The following is a 14415-nucleotide window of genomic DNA, read 5'->3' on the forward strand; positions in this document are numbered from 1 at the left end:
AGAGTGCCATGCTCAAACCCCTGGTCTCTACCTCAAAGGTCAAGGTAACATTTTGGGGTCAGATGTCATTTTAGAGCTTGCCTGTGCCATAACTTTGACATGTATTGTAATAGTATCATAAATGTTAATCCTTTTGACAGCTAGTCGCGTGCAACTCCCAGACCCCAGCGGGCTCGACATGTTGCCTGTGGGTAATCTTTTAGTATAGGTGGATGGTCCGGCGTCCGCCACCCCTCCATTGTCCATCGTCCTGCATCAACATTTTTACTTAAACGTCTCAGAAACTACTGTCAGATTTACACCAAACTTGGTCAGTAGCATCCTTGCATGGACCTCTATAAAGTGTATTCAAATGATTCACCCTGACCCCTTTGACGGGCCAACCGAGCTAAAATAGAAAAGCCATTAAACGCCTTCTTCTCATGAACTGCTTCATGGATCTTTATCGAACTTGGTCTATAGCATCATTATATGGTCCTTTGCTAAGTCTTCAAATGTGTTCAAATGATTCTACTTGATCCCTTTTTAGCTCACATGAGCAATGCTCAGGTGATTTTTTATGATCGCTCGATGTCCGGCGTCTGTCGTCTGTCTGTCGTCTGTCAACATTTAGCTTGTGTATGCGATAGAGGCTGTATTTTTCAACTGATCTTAATGGAATTTGGTCAGAATGATTACTTTGATGAAATCTAGGCCGAGTTTGAAAATGGGTCATCTGGGGTCAAAAACTAGGTCACTAGGTCAGATCAAAGAAAAACTTTGTGTATGCGATAGAGGCTGTATTTTTATGCCCCGAAGGGACTTCGGAGGCATATAGTTTTTGCACTGTCTGTCCGTCTGTCGGTCTGTCCGCAATTTTCGTGTCCGGTCCATATCTTTGTCATCCATGGATGGATTTTAAAATAACTACGCATGAATGTGTGGCACAGTAAGACGACGTGTCGCGCGCAAGACCCAGGTCCGTAGGTGAAAGGTCCTAAACTCTAACATCGGCCATAACTATTCATTCAAAGTGCCATCGGGGGCATGTGTCATCCTATGGAGACAGCTCTTGTTTTAATTAGTCTTCATGAATTTCGGTCAGAATGATAACCTTGATGAAATCTAGGCCGAGTTTGAAAATGGGTCATCTAGGGTCAAAAACTAGGTCACTAGGTCAAATCAAAGAAAAACCTTGTGTATGCGATAGAGGCTGTATTTTTCAATAAGTCTTCATGAATTTTGGTCAGAATGATAACTTTGATGAAATCTAGGCCGAGTTCGAAAATGGCTCATCCTGGGTCAAAAACTAGGTCACTAGGTCAAATCAAACAAAAACCTTGTGTATGTGTTAGAGGGTGTATTTTTCAATTAATTTTCATGAATTTTGGTCAGAATGAATGCCTTGACGAAAGTTAGGTAAGATTTGAATATGGGTCATCTGGGGTCAAAAAGTAGGTCACTAGCTCAAATCAAAGGAAAACCTTGTGTATGCGATAGAGGCTGTATTTTTCAATTGATCTTCATTAAATTAAGTCAGAATGATATCCTTGATGATATCTAGGCCGATTTTGAAAATGGATCATCTGAGGTCAAAAAGTAGGTCACTAGGTCAGATCAAAGAAAAACCTTGTGTATGCGATAGAGGCTGTATTTTTCAACTGATCTTCATGAAATTAAGCCAGAGTGATTGCCTTGATGAAGTCTAGATAGAAATGGAATATGGGTCATCTAGGGTCGAAAAGTAGGTCATTAGGTTAAATCAAAGAAAAACCTCCTGTATGCGATAGAGGCTGTACTTTTCAACTGATCTTCATGAAATTTAGTCAGAATGATAGCCTTGATGAAATCTAGGTCAAGTTCGAATATGGGTCATCTGGTTCAAAAACTAGGTCACTAGGTCAAATCAAGGAAAAACCGTGTGTATGCAATAGGGGCTGCATTTTACACTGGATTTTCATAAAATTTGGTCAGATTGGTTGCCTTGATGGAATCTAGGTCAAGTTCGAATATGGATAGTCTGGGGTCAAAAACTAGGTCACTACGTCAAATCAAAGAAAGAAAAACCTCGTGTATGCGATAGAGGCTGTATTTTTCAATTGATCTTCATGAAATTTGGTAAGAATGATAGCCTTGATGAAATCTAGGTCAAGTTCGATTATGGGTCATCTGGGGTCAAAAACTAGGTCACTAGATCAAATCAAAGAAAATACTTGTTTATACTCAAGATTTTTGCTCCGATTTTAATGATAGTTGGTCAGAATATTTACTTTCATGAAATCACTAGGTCAAACATGTTTACACTGTTATGGTATGTTTCTCAGGTGAGCGACCTAGGGCCATCTTGGCCCTCTTGTTTGGGGACACCAGAGCTTTTAAAAATAGTAAAAAAAGCCTTCTTAGTTTGCTGTTTGTTCAAATGGTGACGATGTTTTGGCCGTCACATTAAAATATAGAAAAAAAAACTTTAATAACGTTTACTTTTATGAACTTCTTTAAGGATATTTACCAAAATTGGACAGAGGCAAGGTCAGATGATCAAGGCCCTCTTCAGATCAGCGACTTATGTCAATTTGGGATTTTTGTTTAGACTTTGTTGGCTTTGGACAAACTGTCGGAGCAAACTGACATAAGAATAGTAACTTATATCATATACATATCGGAAAGTTGACAGCAACTGGCGGGAAACAGTTTCCAACAAGTATGTGATGCAAAACCCCGGGTTTAAAAGGTGGCCATAATTACGCATATAAGAGTGTATAATTGAAACAAAAAAAAAGTAGTGCTTTCACGATCCTTCGATTTATACCATATTCTTTTGTCAAATTTGAGACTGAATTCTCAAAAAGAAACGTAATATTTAGATAAAACTCGCGGGCAATGAAAGAGGTGAAAGAAACACAAAATATGCAAAGAAAATGAGATTTTATTTCTTCTCAGTATAACAGGAGTTTGTTTAGTTTTTTAAGAAGACGGAAATTGTAACAGTGCTGAAAGATATTGAACTTATCAACTTTACGAAAGTAATATTGTCTACAAAATCAAAATATTGAATTCATGTTAACCTCTACACAAATAACCATTTTTATAAGTACTAAAAGTTCCTGAAATACTGTAATAAAATGAATCTTACACTTTAGATTATCATATGTTTTCCCCAGATAAGGCGTAAAAATTTTTTTCCGATAACCCGGCCTACCCTTAATTTTTGGTCTAAATATTTTATGCTCTAAAGGCATAACCCCCTTATTTGTATTCATTTTTTGACACGAAAATAATTTCCGAAGATCACGACTTAATAGAACTCTATAAACCCTATTTTCTTTTTAGCATGTAACCAGAAACATTTTTTACACATAAATACATAAGACACATAACGGCATATCAGCCATAAATATCAGTTAAAAGTTTAATATATGCCATAGTTTCACGAAAACACGTTAGTGAACTATGCATTGAAAGTACTGTCTGCGTTCCAATATCATAAATTTGAATCCACTTCCTTCTTTCTGTAATGTCTAGTCCTAATCATCACCTGTGGAATAAAGCACAAAACGAGGTCACTAGCTGCTTTAAGAAATCTTACAAACAAAACTGATCACGAAGGGTATGGAAAAAGTTGTCTGACCAACCCACAGTGGGTACTATCTTAAGACTTATCCACGTAAACATTAGTTTTCCCCTATTGAATTGGGCGTATAGTAATGGTCGATTGACTGGGGAAAGCTGCTTCCTCAAACATACGTTGTGAATCGGCGTTGCCGAGTGTGAGAACCAGCGTTGACGAGTTCTCATTATCGGCATTTCTTGTGTTTTCTTCTTCTTTTTTTGTTGAATTATAAAGCATAGCACAAATGTCTACGTCTACCCCATTAGAATTTTGTTTGATTAGCAATATCAATTACATCACGAGAGGTAGATTATCACTGTAGTTAACTTCGCAAGCTTAAGTTTAATTTTGAAGTTCAGAGTTCACTTTATTGATATAGACTCGTCTGCCTATTTCAGTTTGGGAAATCAGCTTGATCTGCTTTGCTTTAACTCTAATCACGCTGGACACGGCTGATTCTGTCTTTGTGACCAGTGTAGATCATGGTCTGCACTGTTTGCAATTCAGTCAGTAACGTTTTGGTAAGCACCCCTTTAATAGTTTATGGTACTGTGCAAATTAAAAGATGGACAAGTCTATTACAGAAATTTAGCAGGGTAAGGCTGAATTAATTAGAACAGAACATATGCTTAGAATGGTGTAGTGGTTGCATAGTGGTCTATTATATAGGTGTCTTGTGTTCAATACTCGAACGACATTATTTCTTTTCAGTTAAAGTTTCTGAGGTGTAATTTTGTTCATTTCATTTAATGCATTTTGTAATTATATTTTTTTTCCATTATCATTGTCATGCATAAAAACTTCCATTAAGGCTGCGCAAAGAATATACGCCCGCAGTTCTACATAGAGGAAAAGGGTTATTGGGAGGGGGGTGATATGTTGCTGTGGGTATGGATTGTGGGGTTAGGTATGTTAGCCGTGATAGAATACTAAGAAACAGTGCCATCACATGATACGTCCCTATATAAAACATTCATGATGAGTTTTCATTGGCTGTGTAGTAGTTTTCGGGAGTCAGAGAGTACAGTTGCCAAGAGATAGATACAGTTATAATACATTTCATTTGCGTAATTATATGCACATCGATTGTGTGTTTTATAAAATACTTCGTATAAATCTGAATCTAGGCTAGCCACTAGACTGATAATAACTGTATTTCTATATTTTTTCCTTTTTTGACGAATTCAATTTCATAGGGACAAAAGCCAGTCTATTTTAGAGATTTTCACACAGGGACACATCCGTTCTACCCTTTACTGCTCAATTACAGTTTATAATTCGTTATGTCCATTTAATGACAAACCGTAGGAATGTGTATCTTTCAGATTTTCCAATCTAACTGCAAGTACCAATACAGAGAAATGAAAATTCATTTCTGACAAAATTTCAACTCAGCTAACCCCTGCAGTTGTAAATCCCAGCTACCAGATGGTCTCAATAAATTGCATAAACATGTGGCAGTAAACCACTGATCTCTATCAGTTTGGCAGTGGTCAGTTCTTGACATTGATTGATAACAAACCTAAAAAGAGGTTTGTGAATTTTCGGATTGTACTATACTATGATATTGGACACAGGATATAGACTGGCTCAGTTCACTACATTCAACCATAAACATGTAAAAAGATATATCATAGTCTAGGAGGTAGTCTAATCTGAATCCTCCTGATTCATGTGGTAAAGTTACTTGCGGAGAACAGGTTTGTACTGGTACAGAATCCAGGAACACTGGTTAGGCTAATTGCCGTTATATAACTGAAATACTGTTGATAAACGGCGTTAAACTCAAAACAAACAAAATAGAAAAAATACAAATGTGCCTCATATCTAAGATGAACTCTGTCTGACCTAGTTAGTGACGTAACCACGAGCTGGAAAACCTTATCATTGACAGATCTTATTGTTCCTTCTCTTGAGAAGGAACACTTAGGGCCGGTAAGTCACACTTGACTGAGCAACTGATCTCGAAAGCTGTTGTCATTACAAGTTGGCCAATCAAACTCCGTGACCTTAGAAATAACCTCTGACGTTAAACTTATTATTTCTTGATTGAGGCGACTCTCTGACTGAAAGCGCTCCGTGGATAACATAGGATGATTGATTGATTCTTTTAATTTCCTCCATTCTTGAAGAGCATAACATATGTACAAACAGATAGACATACGGTATATCAGCAAATTTACATGTAAACAACAAAATAAATAGTATCGTTACCTTCGAATACATGGTCAATATGTGAAAACAAACATCATTGCGACCCTCTAATTATGCGCAATAAATTCACGCAACATGTGGAAATAGATTGACCGGCTCAAATGTGTATAGCCAGTGTATTCTTATTGCCGTATTTACTCCACTCAAAGTGGTAACCATTTACTTTGGTGTTGGATTTAACAATTTATGTTAGCGTAAATACTTACTTGACATTTTTAGGCAGTATAAAACAACATAGTTCTTTTTCAAAATTTTAGTTTCTTCGTATTTTGGTACAGAAATAAACGCACTCTTGGTGCAAAATGTAATGCCCCCAGGGCGCTTAAAAATAAGTAAAGTTTTTTGTCGACGAAAGTCCCCACCTGGAATGGATAGAACAACTTATTTCCAGCCGAGCTCACGTCAGGCGTATCATTTACCTCCACAGCATCCAGTCTAGACCGATACTGTTGGAAACAGTACTAAATTAAAGTAAATCACCCAGCACTGAACACTAGTCGGGATATCAGCCGCGACCGTGAATCGTTACGGACCCGGTAATCGAACGCGGATCGCTGTGTTGTAGTCCAAACTGCTAACCACTGCGCCACTGACTCCTTGATTAAACGGGAGATACGGAATGTCAATAAGGTAGAATGGTCTTGACCTTGTGTCCGATCCTGGGGTTCCGCACACTGATGACCAATATTTTAAACAGACATTGCAACCAACATTTACAAGATGATCATTATATATTTATATTGATGTGCCCTAGAAGGAACTTTCGCTATGCTTTAACTTGTATAATCTAAATGGTCAGTGTGAACGGATACAGGCTGAATCAGCTTTAGGTCTTGCTTAGGAATTTTGAAAAAAAAAAAAGGTTTATGAATATATCATCAGAATACAGAACTATTTGGTAAACAAGTATCAATTACCATCTATCCACTTGTCCATTACTTGTCCCATTAGGCTGTATACTTACAATATTAAAAAAAAATCTTTTCGAATATTGTAACTTTTTGAATATTGTGAATGAAGTATTGCCATGCAACACAAATTCCCGTACTGAAAGGCAACTATTTATTATACGCCCGTTTGAAAAACGGGACGTATTATGGGAACGCCCCTGGCGGAAGGGCGGGCGGATGGGCGGGCGGTCGGCGTTCGCAGACGTTGTCCGAAGCATATTTTCTTCATGCATGAAGGGATTTTGATGAAACTTGGCACAATTGTTCACCATCATGAGACGGAGTGTCATGCGCAATTACCTAGTCCCTGAGTATAAGGTCAAGGTCACAGAGGTCAAATTTCAAATTCAAGAATGACTGTCCGGAGCATATCTTCTTTAAGCATGGGGGATTTTGATGTAACTCGGCACAATTGTTCACCATCTTGAGACGGAGTGCCATGTGCAAGAACCAGGTCCCTAGGTTTAAGGTCAAGGTCACAATTAGAGGACAAAGGATACAAGAATGAAAACTTTTTCCGGAGCATTTGTTCTTCATGCATGGAGAGATGTTCATCACCACGAGACGGAGTTTCATACGCAAGAACTAGGTCCCTAGGCCTAGGCCTAGGACCTTGACCTTTAAGCTAGCAGCCTGAAAGTTGTGCATGACACATCGTCTTATCATAAGGCAACTTTGTGCCAAGTGATATTGAAACTCCTCGATGGATTGTTAAGTTACAAACTGGATAGGAAAAAGTCCTGTTGACCTTAGACCTTCAAATGTGACCTTGACATTAGAGCTAGGGGTCTGGGTTTTGCGCATGACACATAGTCTCATCATGGGGAACATTTATGCTAAAGTAAAATACCACTCAATTGTGCTTTATAGACATTTCCAAAGGCACGAGTATGGACCTGAAACTAAACTGCGGACGGTCGGAATGTAAGGATAATACACGTTTTGTGTGTGTGTGTGTGTGTGTGTGTGTGTGTGTGTATTAACATCTGCAGAAGCCCGCGGGTTTGTTTGTGACCATTGAGTGGTATTTACCATACCAAGGGGAGACTACTCTGCAGCGTCATCTCTCGACTGCGGAAGTGTGTGGAAGTCAAAGGCGAATTCGTTGAAAGTATACACATAATTTGAAGTCTGTACATAGAATATGTCCCATATGCCAGCACGATTGTCAGTAAGTTTAGAATGGTTCTCGAATTTTCTCTTTTGTTATACTGAGGGGTTGGTAATACTCTTGCATCTATAGATTATACATCTGTCCTGAGCTTATGGCCAGTAATCGTTTGAACACAGTAAGAATATAATTAACACCTTGATGTGATAAGTGTGGAAATTTTGTCGTATTTTTGGCATTGCCTCTTGACTATACTTGTTTCTTTACCCTGCTAAATTTCTAAAATGGACTTGTCTTTCATTCAGACTGGAGATCACCAGATAGCGACAGTTCAGACCATAATCAGCCGATCTTGGTCTCCACTGGTTGCAAAGGCAAACTTCTTGCAGCCAGCAGGCTAAAGATTAAACTAGGATCTACATGGAATTTAGAGTCAAGTATCCCATAGATGCTTATACCATGTCTGAAGGTAGTCCCGTATACCCAAATACGCATGGCAACCACGTCACAGATTAATTAATTTAATTAATTTGAAGACAGATATCTAAATTATGTGACATTGTCCCCTCTGACCCGTCCAAAAGACTATGGTATCATTTCGACATTTCATAGATGTATAGGTATAACTTTCTAAATGTTACAAATAAGACACGAATCGTTGAAGATTTCATAGCATCATACGCAAACTTGAATATATAACACTGGCCATAGCTTTCGCAGAAGCGGTGGTTCCAACGCCGCGGCGGTGGAGGATTCGTCGCAGAAGCGGTGGAGAAATATGGCCGACTGACTACATTTATGCTGTCATCGGTACGTTTTCTAATGACCTTTATACGTTTGACTGAAAACAACCAGTGAGACAGGAGCCCAAATATGTACTCTTCCAATCAGAAACACTTGTTAGTGAAATTCTTTGTCACTAATGTAAACACTTCAGTACAGTTTGACGAGGGACTGCCGTTTTTGTAGAATTTCCATTAAAAATGGTAAAATTTTGTACAAAACGACCCCTGAGCATGTTTGTAGCAAATCGTAAGTACGGCCCTGTCAAGCAAAAACTATATCTTCGTAATAGGTGAATTTTCATTACAGGCATATGAAAAAATCGACCAAAAATGATTCCAACGCAGTGTACGGTGGGTACAGTTGCAACGCATTACGCTGGATCTTGTTTCTTATTAATGTTCGTTATGGACTTTTGAATTAATTAACAGCATTTTCCTGGGATTTTGATTGGGGTAGGTCCATGAAATCACTTTGACATGAGACAGCAACAGAAACTTAATGTTTAGTAATAATATTCTATTGATTTGCACTTCCATTCTGTTGAATGCACACACGAAACGCTTTTTTAAAACCATAATTATTTTACTAAATCAACTGCCAAGTAATAACGCCATGTTCTTTCGTACTAAATACACCTCAATTATGATTACTGATACTAAAGCATGGAGGTTTTCTTCATTTTCCTTTTCCCTTATTAAATACAAAATATCAACTGACAATATCGATTGTCTGATTAAATGCTTACCACATGCGACTTTTACATCATAAAACAGACCAACTTATCTCATATATAAACTGACAGGGTTTTTGCCGTCCCCTGTTTTTGTTTTGTCTACATAATATCGAAGTCGGGTTCGCACTGGGGTGGAGGCGGGGGAGTATTCTCCAACACACTGTACATGCTGCAACCATTTGTCATTTTATTGGGTTTTTAATCATGTTTTAGCATATTTAAGTATGTTCCCAGCTGTAATTTCTCTTCAGTTGTTATAATAAGAATAACTGAAATGAGTTGATTCCTTGTCGTCCTCTGGCACTAGAACAAGGAGTTAAAGGTATCTTAGTATGTTTGATTGGCGCTGTGGCAGTTTTCAGAGGAGAATGAAGTTTTGTCTTTCATTTATTGTAACATTTCTTTCTGCTTGTCTGTTGTTAGTTGTTTGTACTCTGTTTCTCCGTTTATCTTTCAATGTTAAACTTAGCCTTAGAATCATCATTGACCTGGTGACCGAGTTTTTGACCCCACATGACAAAGTTTCGAACTTGACCTAGAGATTATTAAGATAAAAATTCCATGCACAGAGTGCATGGACCACGTGATCGCGCTACGTCATTTTGAGCTCAAAGTGGAAGTAGAAAGGTAAACAAAAATTGAAAATCAGGGCGTAAGTTTTTTAATTTATATATTGTGTTTATATCACGCATATGATTCGAAACCTATTTGAAAGTGCTATCCCCAGTACTACGGTTTTCCCGTCAAAAGCTTTTCGTTTTAATGCTATTCCTATTCAATTGACTTGCACATTGAGCGCATACTGTCGAAAGTGGTTGATTTGGCAGGACAATTGTAGTACCGGGGGTAGCACTTTCAAACAGGTTTCGAATGATGTACATGATATTAACACAATATATTGAATAATAAAATTATGCCCTTATTTATAATTTTTGTTTACGTTTCCACTTTCAATTTCGAGCTCAAAATGACATAGCGCGATCATGTGATTGGGCACACATATGCAACTTTGTATCAAATCCAAGCATAAATGAAACCTTATATGGCTGAGAGGGCCAGAATAGAAAATTTGCCCCTTTCAGGGATAGTATCTCTTGAACATATGTAGGAATCTAGCTGGTTTTCAATAGGAACCGAGATCTTATTGTGACTTAATTTTGTGTGTAAGTGTGGTTAAAGTCGAAAGTAAAATGTCACTGCTATCATGTTCATAAGGTGAACATTTTGGCACCTTCAGAGATTACATTCTGTTGAAAAATAAGTCTCTATCGTGTTCAAAAGAAATTGTGAATCGACGACGGACGGACAGACGACTGACGGACGACGGGCAATTAAATAATCTCAACTTGTCACTAAGAAAAAAATATAAACGTTTCCCTTCACAGTTTGAGATTCTGTGGTAAACGTCTAAAAAAAGGATATTGTTGAAGAACAGGTAAATTAGCCTACTTGTAAAAAGTCTTAACTCCAGTAACACAGCTGCTCAATGGCATTTTGTTAAGGTATGTTATGTATTAGTAATTGTATTGTACTTTATTCAAGTTGGTTTATCATACGATGCAGAAGTCGCATGTGGTCAAATCAGAAATTAAATATCATCACTTGATATTATGTATTTACGGATGTCCAAATCAATGTCGTATTTATTTCTTTCAGTTTCTGTTGCTATCTAATGTCAAAGTGATTTCATGGCCCTACCCAATCAAAATTCTGGGAAAATGCTGTTTACTCCAATTTAAAGTCAATAGCGAACATTAAAGAAACAAGATCCACCGTAATGCGTTGCAGCTGTACCCACCGCACACTGCGTTGGAATTCGTCATTTTGTATGCTTGCAATGAAAAATCACCGACTACGGAGAAAAAGTTTTTGCATGATAGTGTCAGACTTACATTTTGATGCAAACGTGTTCAGGAGTCGTTTTGTACAAGATTTTACCATTTCTGTTAGAAATTCTACAAAAACGGCAGTCCCTCGTCAAACTGTACAGAAGTCTTTAAATTAATGACAAAGAATTGCACTGAACAAGAGTTTGTGGCTGGAGAATACACATTTGGGCTCCTGTCTCACTGGTTGTTTTCAGTCAAACGTGAAACACTCGTTAGAAAAAGTACCTATGAGGGTGTCAATATAGTCAGTCGGTCATATTTCTTCACCGCTTCCGCGACGAATCCGCGACGTTGGAACCACCGCTTCTGCGAAAGCTATGGCCAGTGTGTATATGTATTCCTCCGAAGAACTTTTAATCAATGAAAATGAAAGAATCTTGTGAAAGGTAAAGCAAACATACTTACCACAAATAGAAGCCAGTAGATCCGCAGTTATCTCGTCCAGCGTATCAAAATCAGTTGCAATGAAAACCTTAGAATTATCAGATGCTATAAGTTGTAGTTCCGAAACGGCAATACCATCTCCAATACCAACAGCGTATACCTAAAAGCAAAAAGCATATCAATCAGATTTTAAAACGGCCGAAGGGTTTATCATTAATTCCATAAGTCGCCAAACTACGTATACCGACATTGGCGAAATTGTAGTTACAAATGCCGTTACTACGTTTCTCCATACATACGCTGTAAAAGTAGTTCAGTACTTCTATGAAATTGAAGTGCCTGAGAGTAAACATACCAATACCATTTATTTAGCGTATGCAATAAATGTAAACACTTATGATTAGAAATAAATGAAAAATATGGCAGGAATTATAAGTTCTAGTAAAGAACTTTGTGTACACGTTGTACTACTTTACGACGTATATATTTATCACGTGACCAAGACCAGGAAAACATGGTTCCGGTTGGGTATGACTGAATAGCGAAATCTAATCAAAATACGAAATCTAGACATAAAATTTAAACTAATGAATATTTAAAATTTTAAAAATCCTTCTAAGCTTTTCTTAAAAATATAAATCTACGTGTGCATGTCAATTTTCAAGAAAAAATATTTATATATAAGGTGGTTTTGAAACGAAAAACGTATACGGGTGTTGATTTCGCCAGATTCTATATGCGCAGAAATTTCAAGTGACAGGCAAAATCAAGACATAAAATTTAAAGTGATGATTTTAGTTTGGTTTTAAAACGAAAAACGTATACCGGTGTTGATTTCGCCAGAGTTTATATGCGAAGAAATCTCAAGTGTATGGTGGCATAGAGGGAACAAAGGAAATATTTTATTTATCACGTGCGCACGTGTTAGCTTCCACGTGCGAACGTGTAAATTACACGCGCGCACGTGACAGCTATAACGTTCGCATAGGAAATATTTTATTTATCACGTTCGCATGTGATAGCTATCACGTTTACATAGGAAATATTTTTCACGTACGCACGTGTTAGCTACCACGTGCGAACGTGACAGCTACCACGTGCGAACGTGATAGTTATCACGTGCGCACGTGTTAATTAACACGTTCGCACGTGTTAGCTAACACGTGCGCACATGATAAATAAAATATTTCCTATGTCCCCTCTATGCTACCATAACAGGCAAAATCAAGACATAAAATCTAAAGTGATGAATAATTTTTTAAAATCCTTTTAAGCTTTTATCAGGAATATAAATATAGTTTGCATGTCAATTTTCAATAACAACTATTATTTTTTTATGGTTTTGAAACTAAAAAGTATATCAACATTAGAGCGTTCTGTTACATATGGATATATCAAAATCTAATCATGTTTAAAAACACTTTTTTACAATTTTTACAGCGAATGATCATGATCGATTTATCCATATGCATCCAGACCACATCAACGTGGAGGCGCTCAAGTCATGGCCTGTGTTGATTTCCCCTCTTCATCTTATTTGTCAAGTCGGAGTGTAGAACACCCGGTAAAGTCAAAAGGCTGCCCTTTCCGACAAATCGCGTAGCATCTTCTTCAGTTGATTAAACTCTCACGTTTCTAGTTAATTTTATATTTCATTTTTCTTCCACAAGGCGCCTCTTCGCTGATGTAGTCTTAGATCTCTCAGCTCTTTTCCTTTTAACCTGTGTCAGTGAGCAATCTGTCTTTTATAATTGGTACCATTTCCAAGCCGTTCTATCAGTACTTTGATTTTATCAGAATTAACAGATAATATAGTACATAACCATAGTATACATTAGCCTCGCCGGATCCGTGCTGTCCGCTTTTAAAGCCTATTGCAATTAGTAAAACTTGATCCTGACCATAATGCACGTATGGTATGTTTGTTTTCTCATGGCGCGGCTCACATATATATGAGGCGTTCCACGAGAAAACATGTATCAGTGACAAAAGTTCCAAAATTGAGATGACCAAATATTTATGAAAAACACTCTTTTACTTTATTTTTCAAAGCTTTTAAGAAGTCACGGAAGACAAACTATTTTGAGTCAGTAAGCAGTAATACGTCTTCGTGTATTGCGTGTATTTTGCATGTCATTAAAGGAAACACTTATGCGTATTAGTAACTAAACATCATGACAACACAAAAACATTTATATGAAAAATATGGTAGAATAACGAGCCTTGGATAATTGAATTACAATAAATTAGTTTCTATTTTCTGAAAACAAGAGGGCCATGAATGCCCTGTATCGCTCACCTGACCTACTGCCCAAATATCATCAAGATTAACATTCCGACCAAGTTTCATTAAGGTATTGTCATAAATGTGTCCTCTAGTCAAGTCTACGAGGGAATTTATGGACCCTTATCAGAGTGGACCAGACAGGATCTTGTATATTGGGGATTAAAAAGTCTGGTATGGGGTATGGGGGGGGGGGTGTCACTTATATAGGAGATTTTCTTTGCCTTTAACTACTTTTCCCTTGAATTTGACCTAGTGACATAGGTTTTGACCCCACATGACCCAGATTCGAACTTGACCTACAGATATCAAGTTACAGATTTAGACCTTTCATGGGCAGATAATTCATATATTGGGGTTTAAAAGCTGCTAAACTCAGTTCTTATAAGATTTGCCACATTGTCCCTTGAAAGATAGTAAAAGTTTTGCCTTTGACGTTGAACTGTGACCTAGATTTTGATCATCTGATCCATTC

At 37.5% G+C, this 14415-nt stretch overlaps 1 protein-coding gene across 1 annotated transcript in view; it reads right to left on the minus strand.

Annotated features, from left to right (window-relative positions):
- Nucleotides 1–2821: 2821 nt before the first annotated feature.
- The window catches only part of LOC123523191 (matrilin-2-like), a 43429-nt gene continuing 31835 nt past the window's right edge, over nucleotides 2822–14415 (minus strand). The window contains exons 10-11 of the mRNA XM_045300878.2: nucleotides 11678–11816; nucleotides 2822–3514 (exon numbers count right to left, since the gene is read on the minus strand). Coding sequence (XP_045156813.2) covers nucleotides 3504–3514; nucleotides 11678–11816 — 150 coding nt within the window. The 3' untranslated portion in view covers nucleotides 2822–3503. The remainder of the gene's footprint in view (nucleotides 3515–11677; nucleotides 11817–14415) is intronic.

This window comes from Mercenaria mercenaria, chromosome 8 (genome assembly GCF_021730395.1).
Source record: "Mercenaria mercenaria strain notata chromosome 8, MADL_Memer_1, whole genome shotgun sequence".
NCBI lineage: Eukaryota > Metazoa > Mollusca > Bivalvia > Venerida > Veneridae > Mercenaria > Mercenaria mercenaria.